A 25,500-nucleotide genomic window follows, 5' to 3' on the forward strand; every position below is an offset into this window, starting at 1 on the left:
GCTTTATAAAATACAGAAACATTGAAAGTATTAAAAAAAATGGCATACAATTTTGATATTATCTTATTTTCCCATTATTTTGCTAAAAACTGGCGAAAGTAAAAAAACAAATTTGGATTTAATTTTTAAAAGCCATTTCTAACCATTTTTTTAAATTTAAAAAACTTCAAACACTAAAGGCCGTGGTAGGGTCTAGTGGTAAGGTCTCGGCTTTCGAACTTTAAAGTTTTAGGTTCGAAACCCGATTCCACTAAAGAACCGTCTTTTAAGTGGGTCTGATGCACGTTGAAACTGTTCGGGCTAAATTTCCTTCCGCTGGTGTGGTGTGGTACGGAGAGGGGGAGTGCCAGCTCAAGTCTCATCTTAGTCATCTGACAGCGGTTCAACATTACGAGGTCAGTCCCAAAACAGCCGTAGTGTTGCCTTAAACGGGACGTTAACTAAACTAAACCATCGAACACTATAATGAATTCATTCAGAATTATTTAAGCTGTATTTATATTGTAATGTAATTGTATTATATTGTATTGTAATTATGAGAATAGCATAACAATGTTTAAGAATCTTAAAATGTTTTAACAGTAACAGGAATAAATATAGCCTTAGCATATAGACATTTGTATACATATCTTTTTGCAAACATGTTGTTTATTTTTACAGTTCTTTCTATTCAAATAAATAACCATGTTTTTAGAAAATAAGTTTATTTTTATGCACTAATTGTTTTTAATACATAGTGACTAATACGGAGAACAAATGATGTTTACAATGGCCTATACCAAAACAACACTTTATCTCCATTTGCAAGAATCAACTTCTTGATGTCTGAAAAGAAAAGACACAGTGATAATTTTCGGACAATATATTTAAAATAGATTTAGTACCTATTTGTAAGTTCGCTTTTAAATTAATCCTTTGTATCTTTTAATAGTGTTGAGTTGCTAAAAAAAGAGTAATTACTTTTCTTTTACAATCCTTTTTAGAAAGAAATGAACCTTCCATTTATATATTTATACTCAAATGATCCTGTACTCTCAGGGTTTCAAATAATTTGCAATATTTAAGTTTTAAATAATTTGAAATGAATATAATTATAAGTTGTAAATCAAAATCTTTTATTTGATTGCGTATATACAATTCAAATAATCCGAAATGAAAAGTAGCCAACTAACCTTCCTTATTAATATTGCCTGATATTTGGCTTTTTTTGATAATCTGAAGCAGCACGAAAGACGAGGAAGTTCATTTTGAAGTAAGCAGTCAACAGCGGATGAAGGCAAATGATTTTTTTTTACTTCCGAATAAAAAAAAATGAATTCATCGACTGATAATTGATAGATTACAGAGCTAAATTCTTTAAATTTACAAATGACCAAATTGTTTTATGTTATGAAAAGATGCATAGTCTCAAATATTCTTACTGTATATTTATGAATGCACTTCGATTCTACATAGTTTATCTATTACGTTTGTTCCGTCAAATTTCTCATTCCGAGGATCATTTGAGCTTGCAACTTCAGAATATTGAAAAAGTTTTCGTTCAAATATAAAAATTATTCTTCTTAAGAACTATTTTGATAGTTCATATTATTTAGAAATTGGTATTTAAAATAGGACTCCACTTTTAAGCAAATGTATAATCTGATACCTTTTTAGAGTTCTCAAAACACCCCCCCCCCACCTAAACACATCTGGATGGGCACATCTAAAGATCACAGAACGCGCTTCAGGCATTCAGTTGATGCTGCAGAAAATTCTGCTATGATTATCAGGCATCCTGGACGCCCACCTGCAACACTGACGTTTAGAGCCTTTCAGTATTAATAGAGTTAAAACTCGCTGCCATTTCAAGACTGTAGACGCACCGATAAGTTTGCACTATCATAATGAAAGATTTATTATTGTCAGGGACGACAGCAATGCAGATATTAGAGATTTGCAATAAAATTTAAAGAAACCGAAACACTCCATACATTGCCATATAATGGCTAAAGTGCAACAATTCTTTAAAGATTTCGGCTAGAAACTGCCCAAACTCCAATGCGTAATATTTTTGCTAATTTTGAAATTATACACTTTTTTATGAGGTAACATGCTCTAGAAATAGATATTCTGGGAATCACTTAGTTAAAATGTTTACTATCACAGCGACGCTTTCTTTAATACAACAATGCGAAATACAGTCACTCATTAGGGACAGCTTCCAGCATGGGTGACTATCATGTTTGAACAAATTTCTTGAAGTAACTAAGACGTACGTCTAGATGACGCTACTGAAGATTGCGCTAATAATACTCCACAGATGGCGTTACTGAAACAAGAGTCGCCAAAACCCGGCTTAAAATCGTCTATGGTAAGTTCCAAAATCAACAAAAACAAATTCATTGGTGTGCAAATTGTTTTATTCCATTTTATCTTGGATTATATAATGGATTAATGGAATTACTGGATTTCTCAAATGCATGCTATATTTAAGTTCCAATGTCTTTAAGCTATTAAGTTTCAAACGCAATTTTAGTTTGTAATAATGCATACCTCCAGTGTAAGGAACCCAATGTTTATCATTGGTGATTTCACTTCCGTTTTCAACTGCTTTGTAGGGCATCCAATACATTCCTTTCTCTACGTCATTGGGCATGTCACCAATAGAAAAAACTACCGGAACTTTACGGTTTTCACTCAGCTTAAACCTACATATCGAAAGAATAAGAAACTAGATAAAATTCGAAGGAGAACATAGATAGGAAACTTAAATTTATAAAGTAAGTACCGGTATTTCGAATTGATTTCTTGTGCCAATCTCATGAGGTCCAAAAGATTTGTGCCTTCTGCCACATGCATCTGGATAGTTTGTGTTACTTCAGGTGGATATCCATAATTCAAAGAGTACTGGACATGCATTTTCTTGCGTTTTACATTTTTCAGTACTTCAAGTGGTATGAGATCTAAATAATTTAGAAATCATTAGGGTATACAATTTCAGCAGAATTACAGACATGGAATATTTTTGCAATCAAAGATTTTAATTTCAATGTAATATTCATTGGTTCTAAAACAAATGCATGTTTATAATTGTTACTTTGTAAATATAAGGGGGAAATAATTTGATTTCAAATGTTTTCAAATTAATTTATCAATATGGTTTTAATATGATTTCAAATTAATTTATCAATATGGTTTTAATATGATTTCAAATTAATTTATCAATGCGATTTTAATATGATTTAAAAATAATTTATCTATATGCTTTTAATATGATTTCAAATTAATTTATCTTTTAAAATTGGAATTAATATTCATAGAAAGAGAAATCTCAACACAAATAAAGTTATAGTACTGTTAAAATAATAAAGTTATAAAATTGAATGACATATTTAATCTGAGATATTCTGTACAATTACAGTACAAAATATGCGAATAATTGTCCAATGAAACTTCATTATAAATGTTAAGTCTAATTACAATACGTTTCAGTCGAACTGATGCTGTTGAATTTAACGTTAACATTTGTTTCGCTTTCAAATGCAGGACTTTTCTTTCTTTTTTTTAAAGGGCTAGTGCGAAATTAATTTATGGTGGATGAAATGGATTAAAACTAATGGCTATAATGCAACCAATGCATTTTCAACCATTTCAATTTTTTTCCGGAAGTGTTCAAACGTAATTCGAAGCAGAAAAACCATATGGAAATTTGTATTTCTGATAGTCAGTAACTTTACATCATGTCTTCAGGTTTGAATTCAAATTAAGTATTTTATTTAATAATATACCATACAACTACTGTCTCTACAAAAGTTTATCACAATTTCCTCAAACATTTTCATCACTTAATTCCAATAAAAGCTCAAAAGTTACGTTTTGACTTTGTAAGTACAAATGTGATGCACTGAAAAATGAATTATATTAATTACATTCGATAATGTATTAATATAAAATTATGTTTCTCATACAACTTTTTATTTTTCAAATATGTTAAACGCTTCTTTCTAAGCGCTTTTAATGCAATTTTATGTTTTAAAGTACTCATTTAAAAAAGAAAAATATGAATGAATGACTTTTCAATAGAGAACACAAAAATTAAAGAGACATAAAAATGCTTTCATACAACAGATACTTAAATACAGAATATATACTTTTAAGGAAATTCCTTGAGCAATCTAACAAGATCTATAACGGATAAAGATAATTTATTCTCGAAAAGTATGAAACTCAGGTACTAAAACGTATACAAAAACAGCACTTAACAATAATTTAAAGTATATGTACAAGTAGTAAATAGTTACTTAACAACTGCAACAACACAACACATTCACAAAGAACACTCTAGAGATCAACACTGTAAAAACACAATTCGTTCTACTGCAGTTCTTCAGATCTATCTTATGTTTTTATAGACTCAGAGATAGGATATCGCATTCTCTATAAAGTTATAGATCCTGCATCTTGTAGAGATACAGCGGGAATTTTTGTATATTCGACAGTCATTCAATTTTTTGTGTACCAAATTTACTAAATTCGACATTAATTTAATAATTGATCTCCAAGGTCGGAGGGGGATGGATGACATAGATCAGTCTCTTGAAGATCCATTAAAATATTCGTAAAATTCTATAACTTTCCATGAAACTACAAGAATTAATATTATAGATTCATAACAAGATAAATACTTTCTTGAGTATTTTAAGATCTTTGAAAAAGGGATAGCATATACATAAATTTCAGATGTTAAATTCTTTGTTACCTGATATAATCTGTTGGCCACAGTGTTTATTCATCGGAATAAGATTTCTTCCAGCTAAAACCGGCAATGCAAGATAAGTAGCTAAAATGCCACCGAATGAACCATCTGATTCTTGTTGCCTTAGAATGAAATCTGTTGAGCCTCTGAGACTTACCTTAACTTCTTGCAGAGCCTGTAAAATCAAATGTTAATGAGCACTAAAAAAACGTTAATGATAATCATATACAATATCCATATAGATATGTAGATATGAAAATCAGATTGATAAAAGAAAGATTCAACTTGCCATTAATGAAAAATCTAAATTATTATGCATTAAACTAAATGACACAAGAGTCAGAAATTTTACTGATATTAACCCTTTCGCGACGGGAACACAAACGCGCTCTTATCACTGACGCCGGCAGTCTGTTTCGCGAGTGTATGTCTAGGGATGGAGGGGTTTTAGCTGTTAGGTCAAAATTCACAAAATTACCGAAATATCAACATGCTGTTTAATAATATTCTGTAATATATTATAATATCACTATCATTACTATCTGAATCTGTTTCGAAATCTATATCTGAAATAATTTGCATCATTTCTTCTATTTGAAGTTCAGTTAAACATTTTCGACGCTTCGACATTCTAAAGGTAAAAAGAGAAAATAATCGTCTACTGGATCTAATTATCCACTAAAAACTGAATTGCATACTGAAATACTTAATGCAGTAGTGAAAATAAAAACTCCCCTCCATAAAGCATATCATTCGAAATCATTCATTTCCTCTTATGTTTATAACCAAATAACCACTTGCATGTGAGTCATGCTACTCTCATTTTGAGTAGAAGGTCATATTCACATATATCTAAAATCATATGGACATGTCATCTTCTGCCAAAAGTTATAGTTTTTAAAACATTCCAGGACACTGGCACAAATGTGTAAAGGCTCGGGGTGAACAAGAAACGCTCTGGCATACCAGCGTGTCGGTCGGAAAATGAGTGCATTTCTTGTTGGCACGTATACGTGACAATCGGCTCGAACGGATTAAGCAATAAATTAAGACATAATATTTCGTGAAAATGTCTTATTTACCTGAGCAAGTAAAGCTGCTTCGTACACGTTTCCTGGGAAACCATGGATTTTCAGATTTCGTAAAAACTCCATTTTAATGTTGTCATACAACGTAGCATTTAGAAAATTAGTCTTTCGAAACATACAGGAAGCAGTCAACAAACCTAAGGCTTGCATGTCTAGAAGAAAAAAGCTAGTTAAAACACATTCATTTTTGAAACGTTTGAAACCAAAGTGTCCGAGCAAGCAGGCGGGGTCATTTTCATACCACACTCTCAGACTCGTAATCATTGTTTCTTTAGCTATATATATAAATAATAGAGTATAAGAATGCTTTTTCTTGCAGATATGTTTGATGCAAAACAGAAACGCGATTTTTAATATGGAAAGCGAAGATAGAGCATGCCTCTTTTTTCTCTACATTTTGTTTATATTCATTTCTTTTTTTCTCATCTCATTCGTTTAATTCATATCACCGACTCTCCAAACTGTCGGAAGACACATGGATGATAAATACTGAATGACTGAACCACCGCAACAGCAACATTGATGGGAGTTGTGGTTGAGTCCTAAGGGCCATTACCGTCCACGGTACAACCTTTTCCTAAGGAAGTACGTCCCGTCAACGAGACCCCCACCTTTTCATTTATCCTCCAGGGTGGCGAGATCCAACCACCATGTGGGAAGCATCCCATCCTCATTCGGGGGTGCTACTGGGAAGATATTTATTTCATGTAAAACATTATTTTTAAATAAGTAGCTTTTTTTGTAAAAAAAGTATTAAAAAAATAAACAGTTATAGTTTACATAAAATTTACTTTACGGGTTTTTCTTCTTTTTTTTAAAGGAAACATAATTTGCTACATTTGATTTTGAAAATTCTTTATTTTTTCTTTAATATTTATATGCATACTAAAAATAACTCATTTATAATATTTCATTTATAAATGCATGAATTTTTATCTGCAATCAGGCGGACAAGAACAATTTCAAAACAATTTTTGCAATTTATAAGAATATTTTTTTATATAAATATATGTGCCATTTTTTGCAAAAAGATGACTTTTAATCACAGTTTCAATCAGGGAGATTCAGAATTCTTGAGAATCTACGTTTTGTTCACATTCTGTATCACGATCATTTTCCAATATTTCATCAATATGAATCTTCAAAGCGATTCTGATTTATCATGATTCTCAACATACCTGAAAACACCTGCGAGAAGTTCGTTGTATCTCTATTCCTTATGTTCTTAGGCATCGTTTCCATGGCGTTAAATGGATATGAAAATTTAAAAAAATGCTAACGATTTAAATTGTATGTACGCTTTAGTGGAAACAATCCGAATTATTAGATAAGCCTTTGAGAACGGAACAATAAATACCAAATATTGATTCAAATATGGTTGTGCATCAGTGGAGGGAAAAGCCTGTTTAATCAGAAAAATGTTCGTTGCTTTCAATACCCAGTCAGGACATCATCTTGAAAACGTGAGGATATAAGTGATGCGGAATCGTCAAATAATGACCAGATAATTGGTTTTGGAGATGGAACTCAACATTTAATCGTTCATTTCTTTTTTACTTATGATTTGGGTTTCAGAATAATCTCAACGAAGCTCAAGCTAAAGCGTATAAAGATCAAACAGAACATTCTCAATTTAAAGATCGCACAAGGCATGCTGAATACTATTTGATAACAGTGATTTCTTTTGCCCAAAGCTATGATTTCTTTTGATGAGAGCCTATGCATGCCAGTGTCTTGATATTATTATATTTACACATTCTTCAACTAATTAATTGGCTATTTTAAATCCAGATGTTTGAAAAAGAAATTAAAAGTACAGTATTCGCCAAAATATACAGTACTGAAACTCGGGTATCTGGAACACGTAGTTGCGTTTGTCAACGAGGCATTGCTCCAGCTACGAGAGTTCGTAGTAGTGAAAAGAAAGTTGTGTTGTGCAGTTATTGTTGAAAATGGGTCTTTCGACAGAGGAGAAAGTATATACAGTCGAGCGTTATTTTCGCTCATACGGAAGGGGTCGTGAAGGTGGACAGAGTTTGAAACAACAAAACAATTTCAAGAGAAGTTTAATAAGATGACACTAAGTAACACATTTATGCTGTCTGTTACGAATTTTCGACGTTCTGGAAGTGTACTGGTTCAACAGAAGGAGAAAGTTAAAGGAGAGTGTGTTCGACTGTGAGGATCCACCAAGAATTGTGCCTACATTACGTGAGAAAAGCCTTTCTTTTTTGCAAGAGTCTGCAGCAACCTTTGTCTCCGGATATGTTTGAGAATCTGCATGAATTATATGAACACCGTCTCCAGCCAAACGGTGCGCACTTTGAACGCTTACATCACGCATAATGTGGTAAAATAAAACGCTAATAATGTATATGTATGTATGTTAATTTCTTTTAAGGAAAAATAAACTCATAGATGACAATAAGGCAATTTTGTTCTTCTTTTCATTTCAGTACTGTATATTTTACTGTACTGTATAACAGTAATAATGGTGATGATGATAATAAGAAGAAGAATAGTAATAAAAGTGATATATTTTTTTTACAATAATTAGCAAATAGATGTCAATTTAATATTTGTATTCAATAATTTAAGTTTCAGTTGAATTCAAATGACAGAAAGCAAATACTTTTTGCTTACCTATTCTACTGATTGTATCATTCTGACTTAAAAATATGTCTTGAAGCTTCTTTGCATCATCATAAGTAGTAGCATTGTTGGTGCAGAGAGTCAAATAAACAGATGGATTAATAAACGTATCCTCCCTCTGTGCATTATCGACAGCGTTGCGCAACATGTGAACTAGGTTGTCCCCATAGAAATTCGTTGGATTTTTGCAGGTTAAAAGAAGTGCGTTTATGTATAGGGCAAGATCTATCAGTTTCATGGGTCTTGCACTATTTCTGAAAAAAAAATACTTTTGAAAATAAAGATTAAAATTTTAAAGTACACAATTAGAGAACTACTAAGTTTAAGTTCCATCGTTTTTATCAAACAAAAGATGATCACTATTGCTGCAAGAAGAAATATATAAATTTTGCATGTATAAAATAGTGTTTATGAGTACGACTTTTGGATGTTTCAATTTATATCAATTCGTATATTTTAAATTTAAGGGCCCTGATAACTTTCAAGTATTCTGTTCATGAGGACGTTGAACTTAAGTAGGATTGCTTGCCACCGTTTTTTCTACAAGAGGCGTTCAATTGAAAAGGTACGAAACGACAACGTGGGTATAAATGAAGACTTTATTCAAAGTATACACTATAGGCCTGAGCACAACGATCTCATTGATTAACGAGTCAAAGAATTCCTTGTTCTCAAAATTTCTGTGGCCGAGACTAGACCCAGTCCTTTACAGCATCCTTGGGTTCACCGTCCGAGTTGAAGCGTTAAGCGCTTCCCTTTCAGATGTTTTTTTCAGGAGACCAAACACATGAAAATCGCAGGGTGACATGTCCAGGCTGTAGGATGGATGGTCGAGTTGCTGCCACTTGAACTTGGCCAGTTCCGCCTGTGTGACACTGGAGACGTGTACATGCGAGTTATCATGGAACAGAACCACACCTCCGTGTGTAGTCCCAGTCTTTTGTTCTTGATGAAACTGTGTAGTTTTCGGAGTGTCTCACAGTAAACATCGGAGTTAATGTTTTTTTTGTGCTCGAGGAATTCAACATTATTAGTCAATTGGATGACTTTCTTTATGCGCATTCGGGCTCCCGCGCATACTCCGATATAGGCCCGAGATTCCAATCGTATTACTAAATGTCTCGCTACGTTCTTCCATTGCAGCATAGGCACGATATGTTAAGGTACGACGTTTCTTACCCTTGCATTTGAACACCCCTTGTACTAGCCATGATATTATCCATTCACAACTTTCTTTATGTAAAACAAAAAGTTTTGTTTGATTTAGAAAAAGTGGAATAATAAAGATACTGAGATTGAATTCTGTAACGAACGAGTTTTCTGAGGAAAACCGTGTCTAATGCTTTGATAACTGTACAAATATACCGCTCCACTCACATGCGTAAATTCTGTTAAGATAAAGTCAGGGTAGTGAGTATTAAGCGAATTCAGTGGTTCAAAATTTATTATTCTTGATGAGAAGCATGCCTAAGCAGGCGCTTACTCGGAAATACGCCCCCCAACACTCTGAAAATTGTAAAAGAAGAATTCATTGTTATCAAAAAGAAAGTTGGAGGTGTTTGGTATCAGAATATCCTTTCAGATTGAGTCATCATATGAATGGAAAAAAATTATCAATGACTGTTATGAAACAAAAATTACTCTGAGAGTAATTAGAGACTATGTATGATTCAGAACAAGTGCATTGGTACAGTCGTAAAACAAATGAGACACTTCTGTAACTTTTTTTATTTACTGTCCTATCTTTACAAAATCAATGTCGAGGGAAACGGCTAGAGGAGACAGGTTTATTCCAACCAACAAATTGATTAAGAGTTAATTAACATGGCTAATTCACTACTGTCTCGAAATTTTCCCATTACCGAAATCGAAATTTTTATCTGAAGCGGTTTATCAGCATGTAATTTACTTCTAAATGAAATTTTATAGTAGTCTGATGATAATTTCGAGTGTTATAGGGTTTGGGAAAATGTCTTTACCAATGTTAAAGGAAATAATGCATTTTCGATGATATCTTGAAATCTAATATATATTTTTCAAAACATTTTTCACTCACAAAAAGAAAATTATCATGTTTCATTAAGTCATGAAACAAATGCAGAAATAACTCAAAATTAAGTTTTTAAGGAAGTTTTAAACATGAAGGAGGAAAAAGGTGAACATCAACACAGCACAATTTTTACATTGGTGAAAGCTCACATCTTAAAATATATGAAATCGAAAAATTGTGCACATATTTCAAATATTTTGTTTTAAATATATACAAAAAGTGCAAAATTACCCCATCCGATTTGCAACGTCCACTTTTTAAGAGACCGTATATTAAATATATTTATATTTACAGATCTATTCTTCAAGAAGCGCAAGCTTTTACGACAATTTTAATATCGTAGTTAGATAAATAATAAATTTATTTTCAAATCAGACAATTTTAGTTTTATATGATTTTTGTTTTCTTTTTTAAAAAGTGAACGTTTTTTCAATCAGATGATAAAAAATTTAATTGCAAGACCGATTGGCTATAGGAATGTTTAATTAGTTTCTTTTCTGTTTACCGGCGCTATTAAAAAAGCAGATAGTTACTTAATATATAATTCCTGATGCGCTGTCTCCTTTTTATCGGAGTTTGCAGAAAACAAAATTAAGTATATCTCTAGAACAACTACACATTTTGGAGCGAAATTTGATACGCATATATAAAACGACCTGCTAAATCGAAGTATTAAAAATTTTGATTTTCGTACTGGAAAAATTTTGTGATAGCCGTAAATTAAATCAGTCAATCAGCTTGCCTATCTCAACAAACCGGTTCCCATTTACATCAACAGCAATTTTGTGAAGATGCGACAATGAATAAAAAAGTTACAGAGGTGTCCCTTATTTTTTTCTTGACTACTGTACATAATTCCAAGCTATTGACATTTTATATATGTCCCAGTTTCTCCAAATTTATATAATTTGGTTCTTTTATGTAATTAGAAAACGGTGAAATGTTAATTATTTTTTAACTAGAGGGATATATATAATCTCTTTCATCGATACAATGCATCTTCATCCCTTCTTAAAATCAGGACATAAATTCCCAATACGTGAAGCCGTGATACAAATTTTTCGCTCAAGTCTGAAAAAAATTTCGTGTTTCACTTGTCAATGCAGTCAAAAATTAAGAATTATATACTCCACTTAGAACCATGGGATGTGTTATCTGAATTTTGCTGTTTGAAACTCCGTTTCTTATCGTCTGAGTCATTCTAATCATAGAAGTGTCAAGATTTTGCAACATTTTCTGCTGAATATTGAATTTTGGCTAAAAAAATTACTTTTATAATATTTCTCCGTAGAAAATAAGATTTTGCTTAGAATTCTTTGAAGATAATGTCCATGCTTACGGCAGTATCCACAAAGCTTTAACTTGACATGAGTTGCGCCACATTGACTTGACAGATAAGCGGGAGAAAAATACTCTCAATAATAATTTCTCTGATTATCCGATTGAATGGGAAGAGATTAAAAATATAACAACATATTTTTTAAAATTAAAATTTATTATTCCATTTACGTATTAAAATTATTCGCCAAATCATAGAACCAGTTACCCATCAGTCCTAAACGATGGTTAGACTTCCACAATTTTTATTTTATTGTATGCTCAATATTCCTAGATATATAATCTACATTCAGTTCCACCATCTATTTTTGAACGAAATTTCAAAATAATTACTTTTTTATACAATTTTTTTTATGAGGAAGGAACTTAATAGTCTTCGTTCAATGATTGTTTTATCTATGTTGCTTAATTTCACTTTTTATGAAACTGCAAGTTACCGAAGTATAATTATTTATAGTATAGATAGTATAAGTGTATATAACTAATTTTAAATATTTGAAGAAATCATTATTCATCTATTCTTTTGAATTATAAAGATAATAATAAAAAAAATTACTAGTAGTGAGATTCGTTCTCTTAAATAAGCAATAAATAATTCATATCCCACCTACAATACATAAAGAAAATATGAATCAGAGAAAATAATAAATGCAAGTGTGAATCTATTAAACCTCCGATTTTCTCAGAATTACATAAGACTTTCTACTTCGCTTATTATACCTAGTAAAGACCCATTCTTATTCTACTCAAATGAGGAATCTGAATGGAAAGGACACAGGAATATATATAGATTTCCTTGTTAGGACAGGGTCTTGTTCTCCCACTTCTATCCTGGCACTCTAAGATCATAGTTCCGGATATATTCGTTAATTGTGCTAAAAGTTGAAACGGGGTTATTTTTATAGCGAATATTCAAAATATATATGCAGTGTTAATTACCATGCGAACACTGTACATGCTAAATTCTTTAGCAAAAGTAAATTCACAGATATCAATAACATATTCCATTATGACTTAGAATGAAATATGTTATATTTTATATCCTCATGTTGTTATGAACCAAGAAATTTGCCTTACCTAGCAAGTTCTAGAGAAATCTGTATCTCCAGTTGCTTTATCATTAACATGCCACTTTCAGTATTTCTGACCATTGGTTGTTCATCAGAGAGACACAGAGCTGCTAAAGCTCTAGGAGTTTCAACTCCCCATCCATAATCGCTTTTCCGTTGAGAAAGCAGCCAGTTTCTAGCCTTTTTTTGCTGATTAGAAATATCTGCACCAGACAATCCTAAATATTGCTCAAGCTGTATAGAATTTACTGATGCATTAAGAGAGGCGAAGAATTGTATTGCATTAGATCATTCATAATTCCTATGCTTGGTTGTACCTGAAAACAGAAGTCTTAAACGAAATATACATATTAAAAATTATTTTTCTTTTGATGTTTGATGGCAAATTAAATATATAGCCAACAACTTGACTATATCAAGTGATGAAAAGTTTTATATACAAAGTGATCAAAATTAAAACAAACAACAAACTACTCAGTGTATAGGCCACAACATTCTTGAACATATAATTCAAGACATAGATAAATGGATTACGTGAAAAGCAATTAATTCCAGAAACAACGACAGGCGGTTCTATGTAACAAAAATATTCTGAAAAGATTCAAAATATACATTTGTAACATATTTTATTCGAACGTATCAAACATTCAATCACAAGGACCGTATCGATGTGAGGAAATTGTTCAATTGTTTGATGTGTGAAAAATTGTTCTGCACCTACAGATCTAAAGTCTGCATTCTTTGGACAGCGTGTTTAACCGTGCATTGTAATTGGTTGATTGAGAGGCTTCCCACATGCAAGTGATACTGTCTTTTAAATCTGTCAAGGCTACCAGACGTCCCAGATAAGCAAGATTTTTTTAAGTATCTCCAAAGCCAAAAATCACTAGTATTAGGATGTGTAGGACGACATGGTTAGGCTACCGGAAACGCACACTTAATTACTCTACCTTTAGTAAAATGTTGCCGAAGAAACTGATGTACCAGAGCCCAATGTGTGGAGGCGCTTCGGATAAAGGTAAATAACTGATGCTGCATTTGGGGTACAACAAAATTTTCGATATGTTTTGTTACTTCCTTGTCCTTTGCATGAATTATCAAATCGACCAAACACTCGAAGTGCACATGCAACATTAGCTTTGTTTTCATAAAATAACTTCACAACTAAAGCGCAAAACCATCGCTGATAAGAATGGCATTTTTCCAGCTTTATCCATTTTATGCCTTGAACAGTAACAGCAAACCAAGGGTTTATGCAAAATTACAATGTAAAATTGTAGTTACAATGAAAGTTTTAATTTTTTTCACTTTTTATCTTTTGTTTTTTCAATTTATATATATATATATATATATATATATATATATATATATATATATATATATATATATATATATATAACCAATCTAAAGTAAGAATAGTTTGAAAACGAAACTAAAATGAAAACGAAACAAAACAATTTCGAAATAGCAATTAAAAATTATTACCTATTCAAACTAAAACCGGAAAATGAAAGACACTTCATAGTATTTAGAGAGCGCAACTGCAGCTACTTCTAAAACACAGATGAATTGATACTAAAGTATAAAAATCAAGTTAATAGGAAAATCAAATAAACCAAATAAAAAAGAATCCGGCCTGAAGACTTTTTCAAGGGTCACCCTCAGGCAGGGATTCAAAGAAAGGGATTTTTTCTGTGAGGAAATCCAGACAAAGGTCTAATAATGATTCCTCGTGACCCAAAAATCCCCTGAAATTAGGCCCAAGAGATATACCATTTTAACAGAAAGGAAAATACAAAACAACAAAGTAGAAGAAAATAACCACTACAAAGTAAAAATACAATAACAAAAATATCATAAAAAAGCACTAACGGGAAAACGAAAAGGCAAGAACTTACCATTAGCAGTCAAGGAAATTTTAAGCTATCGATTGTGATTCCCGCTTTTTAAAAAACATTAACGGTAAATTAGGTAAGAAATTGTAGGCCCCCAGCGCCATCTATTGAGTGATATAATATGCAAGGAAAGATCTATTTTTATTTAAGCCAAGGGTTTAATCCCAAACCATACCTTGTTTAGTTAAAAAATTGTCATTACAGTAATTTCTAGGAAATTCATTTTTAATTAAATTTTTAATGAGGTTGTTTGATGCTTCAATGTAGGAATTTTTATTATTGCAAACCCTTTTGATCCTGTTAACTTGTGAGAAAATTAGATTTTTGAAAATTTTAGAGTTTAGATTGGAATGGTAGTTACATAGTTTTGTTATTTTAAAGTTGAATTCCTCCTTTTTATCGTATATACCAACTATTATTTTATCATTAGCAATTTCTATTTTTAAATCCAGAAAGGTAGCCTCAAGTTGATTTTTATTTGTTTCCGTTAGAATTAAATCTCTTGGTGAGCAATTAGTAGCAATATTAGTATTGTCGAAGTTAATCAAAAGTAGGTCATCAATATATCTCCACCCGTTTATTAAATTGTATTTAATTATTTTTTTCTCATAGTAATGTAGGAAAATATTGGATAAAGCACTTGAGAAAGCTGTTCCCATTGGAATGCCCTTGACTTGTTTATAAAAATTAATACCATGAAAAACGTAATTTTCAGTAATATTAAAATTACATAACTCAAGCCAGTTATTTTTAGGAATGATATTTTCCTTTAAATATTCGTCATATATATTGTCACGTGACCTGTAGCACTGGCAGTTATAATTAGTATACGGGCAAACATTTCTTTAAATACTTAAAAATTATCCTGGACAAAATAAAAACTGAAGACAACTTTATTATTTCTAGTAACAAACAAGTACTGGATTTTCTTAAAGATAACAACATTAATAAACTTAATACTTTTGATTTCGAAAATTTATACACTATTCTTCCTCATGAAAAATTAATAAAGGTCTGCACTTTTATATTACGGCAAAAGAACGTCACTGTAAACAATTGTAAAATATGTTTATTTTTAAAAGACATAAAACAGAAAATTTGAAAATTGAAATTTAAAAAAATAATTATTGTGTCATAAGAATTCTGTTACAAAATTAGTGAAATCAATTCTTTTTTGAGTAGAAAACTAAATGCACTTAAATTCAGTTTTAAGTAGTGAATCAGAGAACGAGTGTTTTTTTTTCTCTTTATTTTAAAGTTGTCCTCAGGTACTTCTCATCTGATTATTTTCAAATAAGAATTTCTGTATTCTCTAATGTCTTTCAAAAATTTGGCATTTGTTATGAATGCGGCTTAAATATATAAGGATATGGAAGAAAAAGGGTGGTCTCATAAATTCAATAAGAAGAAATAGATCCCAATATTCACATAGATAAACATTTATAATTCGAGGTATAAGAAGCTTTAGGAGGCTTTAGCATTAATATGAGTTTCATACATCACTCATCTGCCCTCGTTTCGCATAGAAATAAAAAGTGCTCGATGATGTATCCGACAGCCCTATAGTATAGCCCCGTAGCACAGCCAGTAGCACAATATTGTACATTACTGTGCGATATTATATGATATTAAGCAATATTCCACAATATTAAACAATGTTACGAATATTGATCAATGTCATACAATATTGTACAATATATGTGTGCTATTAGGGAAAGCCAGCTGTTCGATGCTAGGGAGGCTATAAGTTTGATAACACATCAACTGCCATTGAGTAACTTGTGGACGAAATAATGAATGATGGAATTTACATTTATTATTCAGCTTCAGAAACTGATTGAATAAATCAATTATTTCTCTCTCTTTGATGCCTTACATAAAAAAATGCATGCGTTTAATGTCATCCAACGACATAATCAACATTGTATTTTCGTTATGGCCAAAAAAGAACACTATTTTTAATCAAAATTTTAGAACAAAATAAAGCAACAAAATACGAATTGTTTTGTTGCTTTAACAGTGTGGATTTTTTCATAACAAAGTGAGTAATTTCCCGGTTTACATTAAATTCATGACCCAGTTTCTTTACATGAAAATATAGTTTCTTCACACTCAATTCTTTATATGAAATTCCTGACCCAGGTACCACAGCCGGTAGCACAATATTGTACATATAATATAATATTTTTCAATATTAAACAATATTGTACATTATTACGAATATTGTTTTATATAATAAAATATTGTACAAAACGTTTGGGCCACAAAATGATCTAATGAATCTTAGAATCGACTCTATATATTATAAATATTTTCTTGTCTCATAATTTCATACAATACGAAACTTTTAATGTTCTGTCACAAGTAAAATTATTAAAGGCGATTCTTTAGAAATAATGTGAATATCAGAAAAACATCGATTTTTTTTGTTCCATATTTCATATTGCAACAATAATTACCTGGTTTTCAAAAAGTATTTAATCATAGAATTACAGATATATATTGCAAATTCATATTTTTATTTATTAAAAATGTAAGGATTATTATAAAATAAAATTAAAGAATAAACTACGTATCTGGACATTCTAAGTAATGAAGTATCTGGAGATTTAAATGAATTAAGCTATTCCGAAATTAGCAATGATAATATAATTGTTTCAGTTACATTTGTTTTTTAAGGGAGAATTTACCGTATTTTATCGAGAATCTCCGTATTTGAATGCGTTTACACTTTCTACGGACAACTGTGTAAAGTATTGTCAAAAATGTTGTCAGATTTTTTATTTTTCTCACGATGACTAATGTAGTTGAGTTAAGAGATTACCTCAAATTTTGTCAAAATCTTGTTGATTCTCAAAAAGAAGCAATTCGTAAGATTCAGCAAACGTCTGGAGACGGTGGAGTTAAGCATGTGAAAGGAGTAGTTTAACCGATTCATAAAGGGTCACACATCGGTAGAGACAGTCACGAATATGCACTGGATGGTAAAACAGTAATAAAAGAGTACTATTAACAAGTTCTATGCTAAATCAGAGATGAGTTTGGGCCAAAAGACAATACCTTTGGCGATGAAAAATTGGCAATTGCATCATGACAATGCTCTGCCTCATTTGCCACATCTTATCCAGAATTTCTCGGCGAAACACAGAATTCCAGTTTTTTATGAACGCCCCTGTTCTCCATATGTAACTTTCTGCGACTTCTGGCTGCTTCCAAAATCGGTGAGGCCGTTGTAAGGATCCCGTTTTTTGAATAGAGAAGAGATAATGTAGAACGTTACAACGGAAATGAACTCCATTCCAAAAGAAGCCTTCTAGGAGTGTTTTCGTTTGTGGAAAGATCAGTGGGCTAAGTGTGTGAAGGCATAAGGGGCCTACTTTGAAGGGAATTGGGATACAAATGCCTTAACGTAAATAATATAATTTTGCTGTCCATAGGCCGGATACTTTTTAGAAGTCCTCGTGTATATATATATATAGTATAAGGATTTAAAGAGTTTTCATTTATTTGGTTTCCAAATACTTTTCTGAAAATCTTTTCTGAAAAAGTAACTGAACACCAATTATTGTAACTAAATATTTTTTATTAAATAAAAGATTGTGTAAAGGATTAAATATAAGAGATTTAAACAGATTCTGTAAAAGAATAATCGCTTATCGAATATTTTAATTAATTAAATCTACGAAATAAATCCCAATCAAAGATATTTCCAATACTCAATTTTGTAATCCTTGGAGAACTGTATATCTTATTTGGAAGCTCATTTTTAAGATGAAAACAACATTAGTATAGTTACGTAAAAGTACACTTGCATTAAATGTTGTAATCAAACCGATAAATTACAACTTTCCAATTAACCATCATATATACTTTCAAAATACTTACCTTCAGAAGATGAATCCGGATTTCCACAGTTCTTTTCATCGGAGGAGTCTTCACAACTTTCATAACCATCACATCTTCCAATCAAAGGTATACAAGGCCCGTTGTTGCATTTGAAATAATTTGAAGGGCAATGATTAGGATCTATGAATATCATTCAAGAAATATAATTAAGGTTAAAATAAGAATAAGAAGTAAAAAAATGTTTGTTTCATCACAAAATATTCACTAATTAATTCAACACATCAGAGCATTAATGGCCGATGTAAGAGCAATTTTCATTTCTGACACTAAATATTGAAATATTGAAAAAAAAAAAATATGTGAATTCTAGAATATTTGTAACATTCTAGAATTATTTACATTCTAGAATGATATTGTAAATAAATATGAGTTTCCATTCACTGATTCAAAATAAACTCCAGCTTTTGATAATAACTGTATACAGAATTGCCAAAATGCATACTCTATTCTTTACATTAGATTTAAATTGCAATTTGATGCAAGTAGCATTCCTATCTGTGTTGAAACCTAATTTTCAAGAATTGATTAGGAGTTCTAGGAAAAAACAGTAAACAGTTTTATAGTTTTTACAACATTAAGTGGTAAATTAGAGTTTGATATTCATGTAGCCGATATTTCTGTCTAATATGTAGCTGATATTTCTGTCTAACATATAGCTGATATTTCTGTCTGTTTGAATTTTAAACAAACAAATAACCATCCTAATGCCTCCTAAAGGATTCAATGAATTAAATATACAGATGAAACAACAAAACTTATAATTTCTCTTATGAATTTCAACTTCATATGGAAGGTACACATCTAATTTTCATTTCAATTAAATTGTAATCTTAAACAAATCTAAAATGAAATTAAGTTTAAAACCAGAGGTATGCCAGCAAGAAAAAACAAGGGACAATTTCTTTAAATAATTACGTTTTTACAAATCCTGTAAATCTAATGATTTTGATAGACAATATGATTGCCACGTAATATCAAATTAACAGATTTTATATGTTAGGACTTCCTAACAACATATTTTAAGTTTTGAATCATGAATCTAAAAATACATTTTTAAATCTTAAATGATCATTTGCTAAAAAGTAAAGCACCCATAACTTTAAATTTGTACGTATTTATTTTTAACTTCTTTTGAACTTAAAATATTGGTTTTCTTTTCTTTTTCTGAAGATATTTTCAAATTTACTCGAAATACTTTTTCAATGTCTAATTATTTTATATATTCCTTTTAGAAGTGACTCACCCTCTCAGAAATGAATTTCGCTGCAAAAAATTTATCAAGAGAATACAACAAAATTGCAATTGCCCACATGTCTACATATGTCTATATAGGAGATATGTAGACATATATGGATAATGTATGTTGTAGTTCATATCTTTTAATCTATATATGTATAATGTGTCTCTATAAATCTCCATATTCTAATGCAATTGTCTACATGTCTACATATTTTATAAATTCCTTTTAGTGTGAGAAATGAATTGCGCCTAAAACAAATTTATGAAGAAAATGCAACAAAAATACAATTGCCTATATATATATATATATATATATATATATATATATATATATATATATATATATATATATATATATATATATATATATATATATATATATATATATAATGTATATTGTAGTCTATATATATATAAGGTATCTCTATATGTCGACAAATTCAACCTTTCTGATAGGACTCTCTAATAATAATTCTATAGCAATATATACAATCTACATACTCTATATATTCCTATTTGTGTTGACTCATCATCTAAGAGATGAATAGCGCTGCATAAAAATCTATTAAGATAATGCAAATAAAATACAATTGTTTATACTTCAACATGATTTATATATCTATATATGTCAACATATATTTATAATGTATGTATCGGCTACATTTCGTAGTCTCTCTATATATAATGTATTTCTATATGTCTGCACATAATATAATTGTCTAAATGTCTATGTATTCTATTTATTCTTTTTAAAGCAACACAACATCTCAGAAATGAATTGTACTGCAAACAAATTTATCAAGAGAATAGAGATAAAATATAATTTTCAAAAATAAAATTTATTACTAATTAAATTCATATATTTTATTGTTATTACCTGAATTACATTTTAAAACTCTATCAAAGTACCTTTTAAATTTACCTTACCAATTTACCTTTAACAAAAGTAATGGAATATGTATTAAAGAAATTCTCACATGGAAATGATAATGGCGGTGTGATTAACTTGACTTTAATGCAACTGTAATTCACTAAACAAATGACATTTAAAAATCTTGAATTTCTATAATTATTATATCAATAAGCATAAGTAAATGTAATAATTGAAATTTGGTGTTTTTTCTATATTTTCTTTATCCTATCGAAATTGGAAAAAAAATACGAAAATCCAAACATTAACATTTTTATAAAATATGAAAATCTTTATCGACATATCAGATCTAAAATAAGAGCGTATGAGTAGAATCGTCTGAATAATATATTTTTGAATGATAAAATGGAATTGCAACTTCATTAAAATATTGATTTCGCTCACTAAGAATGAAAAAGGATTTAAATATATTTTTAATGTACAAAAAAATAAAAATAAATTAAGCAAATATAGAGTAATGAAGGTCAAAGCGAATATATAAATACAAATAGAAATGAAACTTATTGATATTATGCTTCATTAATAATACGATATTAATGAAACATATTAATTGCATTTTCTTAGCACTTTTCCTTCTTCACTCCAAGTTTTCACTACTGCTTTGATGGAAAAGAAAAGAAGAAATGAACTGTGCACTAAATATAATGGATTTCAGAATATTAAAAATATTTTCATATTTTTATCACTTTAGTTCCCATAAATATTAAATATTTGGGAGAATTGTAATTGGTTTATTAACAGTACACTTTCGACAATACCACAAGGATAAAATCATAATTATTCGATTAAATGATCATTTAAAAATACTAAATTATTATCTTTACATCAAGGAATAACATTTGTAATCTTCTAGCATATCAGAAAATAAGGTAAAAGCATTAAATATAAAAGTCAATTAATTTTATAGCATACTAGAACGTGAGTGAAAAATATTAATTATAAAAAGCACTTACTTTTCTATCATATGAGAAAGTGAGTAAAAATATTAATTATAAAAAATCAATTAGTTTTTTAGTATATCATAGAGTGAGTGAAAATCATTAATTATAAAATTCCATCTTTGCATCTGCGATAGAATTAAATTGATAGAAAATATTCTACTTACGGATGAGATGGTTTAAAATAAATTAAATGTTTTCATCCGACGCTACCTATTATTACTATACTAATTTTACTGAATGCCCAGTGCTAATTTTGCAGCAAGTGAAATATTAAGTCTTCTGTTTCTTTCGTTTGATAATAGCAAGATACTTTTTATTCATTGACACAATTAAAACAAGAAATAAAAAATACAAAATTAAAACGTCCAAACAGCAAGTGAATTCCTGTATAAAGACAACACTGTAGATAGAATTTTCAGACAATGTTATTAAATTTGTATTATCTTTGCAGCTTTTCTTCTCCTAAGTTTTAACTTTTGGTGCGTTATAATCAATTAGTATAGTATTAAATAAAATATGGAAGGGATAAATAATTATAAACTTTAAATTAGACAAAATTATAAAATTTAATACTCATCTTTGTTCCGTATGTTAGATCTTTTACAATACAAAGTTTCAGTAAATGTGATAAATAAAGATCGGAAATTAATTATCAGAATATAGTAAACAAATTTAAAAGTATATATATATTTTTTTTATCATTTCATGGATTCTTAATTTCATGCTCATTTAAATCGCCTCTAATCTTAATCTTAATCATGTCTAATGATTAAGTCTAATCTGCCAGCAGATAAGACGGGCTTTTAGAGTATAATAAAACTAAACTTCTCCAATTTATGCGATTGCCATTTTCTTATTTTAAAATATTGATTGCATCTGGAACTGCTCAGAGTTGCAAGATTGAATGCGTACCTTTGTTAAAGTAGATAGATTTTTTGCAATATTTTTCGTCTGATCCATCAATGCAATCTTCCTGAGAGTCGCACCACAGTGCTGAATCTATACATCCACCATCTTCGCACGGGAAGTCGTATTCCGAGCACTTTTGAGAACCTAGAAACAGAAACGAATTAAAGAAAGAGTAGCATATCTGAAAAATATGCTACTCTCTAACACGATATGCTCTAATAAAACGATAGAATACTCTGGTTTGATATTTGAAGATTGAATGGTAATTGTGTAGAGTTTTGAAAGTAACGAATTGAAACATTTGATAATCATGTAATGGCAACGAATTTAGATGCAACTCAATGAATAACTGGACTAAATAGAATTGTCATTCATTATTGGAGATAAAAGCTCGCAATGTCTAATTTTATATTCGAAATAGTTTCCATAAAAAGATACCTGTCACGGCAAGCGATTGTGATTTCCCATGAATGAAAGGCCTAGTATAATTTCTTACCACATGGGGAGTTGTACTAAGAGAACTAAGTATGATGGAACTATTTAAAAATTATATATAGAAAAAAAAATTGAAGTTGATAGGAATTATAACAGGTGAATATCACCAGTAATATAATTCATTCGCATTTATAAAAAAGAAATATGATTACATATAATAACTTTCAATGAAAGAGTAAAGTCTTAAATGAACATGAAAATTACTGAAATGCATATGAAAAATCGGGAAGGAAGTAGTTGCTTTAAAAAATAATTTTAATACCTATTATAATTATATATATATATATATATATATATATATATATATATATATATATATATATATATATATATATATATATATATATATATATATATATATATATATATATATATATATATATATATATATATATATATATATATATATATATATATATATATATATATCAATTAGATGGTTAAAAATTATTCATTCGTTCATAAAAAGATATGGCTATCTATATCAACTCTGAATAAATGAGTAAAAGATTAAATGAACGTGGAAATTACTAAAATGATTATGAAAAGTCCTAAAGGAAGTAATTGCTTAAAAAATAATTTAAACCCATATTATGATTTTTAATTTGGATATAAATTACGGGATGTAAAAATAAATTATTCTCATTTATAAAATAATATGATTACATATAATAAATTTCAATAAAAGAGTAAAATTTTAAATGAACATGAAAATTGCTGAAATACATATGAAAAATCGTGAAGGAAGTAGTTGCTTTAAATATAGTTTTAATACATATTATAATTTATTTAATATGCATATAAAGTAATAATAATAATAATAATATATAATATGAACATAAAATAGTAATAATATATAATTTTACAGGATGTAAAATTACTCATTCTCATGTATAAAAAGATATTGCTATCTATAACAATTCTGAATAAAGGGAGAAACTTTTAAATGAACATGAAGTTACTGAAATGCATATAAAAAATCCTGAAGGAAGTATTTGATTTAAAAAATACTTTGAACCCCTATCATTTAATAGGTATATAAATTACAGGATGTAAAATTATCCATTCGCATTTATAGAATATATGTGACTATATATAATAACTTTAATTAAGGGAGAAAAATTTAAATGAGCATGAAAGTTACTTAAATGCATGTGAAAAATCCTGAAGGAAGTATTTGCTTAAAAAAAGATTTTAACCCTTATTATGATTTTTTTAATATGAATATACATGAAGGGATGATAAAAAAATTTATCACTATTTGGACAAAATAATTAATGAATGAAAATGCTCCAAAATATTCATAAAAGAAATTAAGCAAGTATATGTAGGCATATTATTATTTAAAAATGCAAATAAATGTAGTTAAATAATATAAAAATAGGTCATTGTATTTATTAATGAAAAAGATTGAAATTTTATTTAATTATTGACCCATTCAACATTGCAGCATATCATATCATATATATATATATATATATATATATATATATATATATATATATATATATATATATATATATATATATATATATATATATATATATATATATATATATATATATATATATATATATATATATATATATATATATATATGAATAAAATACATAATGCGAATCAAAATATGGCATTCTAACTTAGTAAGGCACATGAATTAAAATTTTTAGTATAAATGAGGGTTGAAAATGAAAATTGGGTAATTGGGTATAAAGGTGAATATAAAAATCAATTTGATATGAGTTATATGTGAGTTATGAGCCAAGCATTTTCTATTAATAAATTAATGTTAATAAAAATTATAAAATTTATAATAAAGTATTTTTGTTTCATTTTTATAGGGACATAGTAATTGAATATTCCTAAAATTTATTTATAATTTAATAAATGCAGAAATATTTAAGGTTTCCTATTGGAGAATAAGAGTAGTTGTGACAAATGAATAAATTGTAAAATAGAAAATAAATTTCTAAAATATGTCATCAACACAAATTTAATTTTGTATAAAGTTTTATACAATGTATAAAACTTCGAAGATCTTTTTAAATAATATTTATTATATATGACTTATCCTTTATAGCAATGACTTACCTGCTACAAAAGTACTTTTTAATACCAGTGTTCCAACAAAAACGGCTACTATAGTTGTTGAAAGCCAGAAAGTACGTCTAGTACTAATCATCATTTTATACGTTACTTAGTACACTGAAGAAGTACGCTTAGAACATTTAGAAGACTGATGTATGTA

At 29.2% G+C, this 25,500-nt stretch overlaps 1 protein-coding gene across 1 annotated transcript; it reads right to left on the bottom strand.

Annotated features, from left to right (window-relative positions):
• Positions 1–687: 687 nt before the first annotated feature.
• Positions 688–25,500, bottom strand: LOC129963033 (uncharacterized). The gene is made up of 10 exons (XM_056077044.1): positions 25,344–25,500; positions 22,761–22,901; positions 18,717–18,857; positions 12,944–13,253; positions 8,470–8,732; positions 5,821–5,978; positions 4,742–4,913; positions 2,771–2,945; positions 2,536–2,690; positions 688–825 (listed from the first exon to the last, which is right to left on the bottom strand). The coding sequence occupies exons 4-10, from the start codon at positions 13,015–13,017 to the stop codon at positions 764–766; spliced, it is 1,059 nt and encodes a 352-aa protein (XP_055933019.1). The 5' UTR covers positions 13,018–13,253; positions 18,717–18,857; positions 22,761–22,901; positions 25,344–25,500; the 3' UTR covers positions 688–763.

Source organism: Argiope bruennichi, chromosome 3 (assembly GCF_947563725.1).
Source record: "Argiope bruennichi chromosome 3, qqArgBrue1.1, whole genome shotgun sequence".
Taxonomy (NCBI): Eukaryota; Metazoa; Arthropoda; class Arachnida; order Araneae; family Araneidae; genus Argiope; species Argiope bruennichi.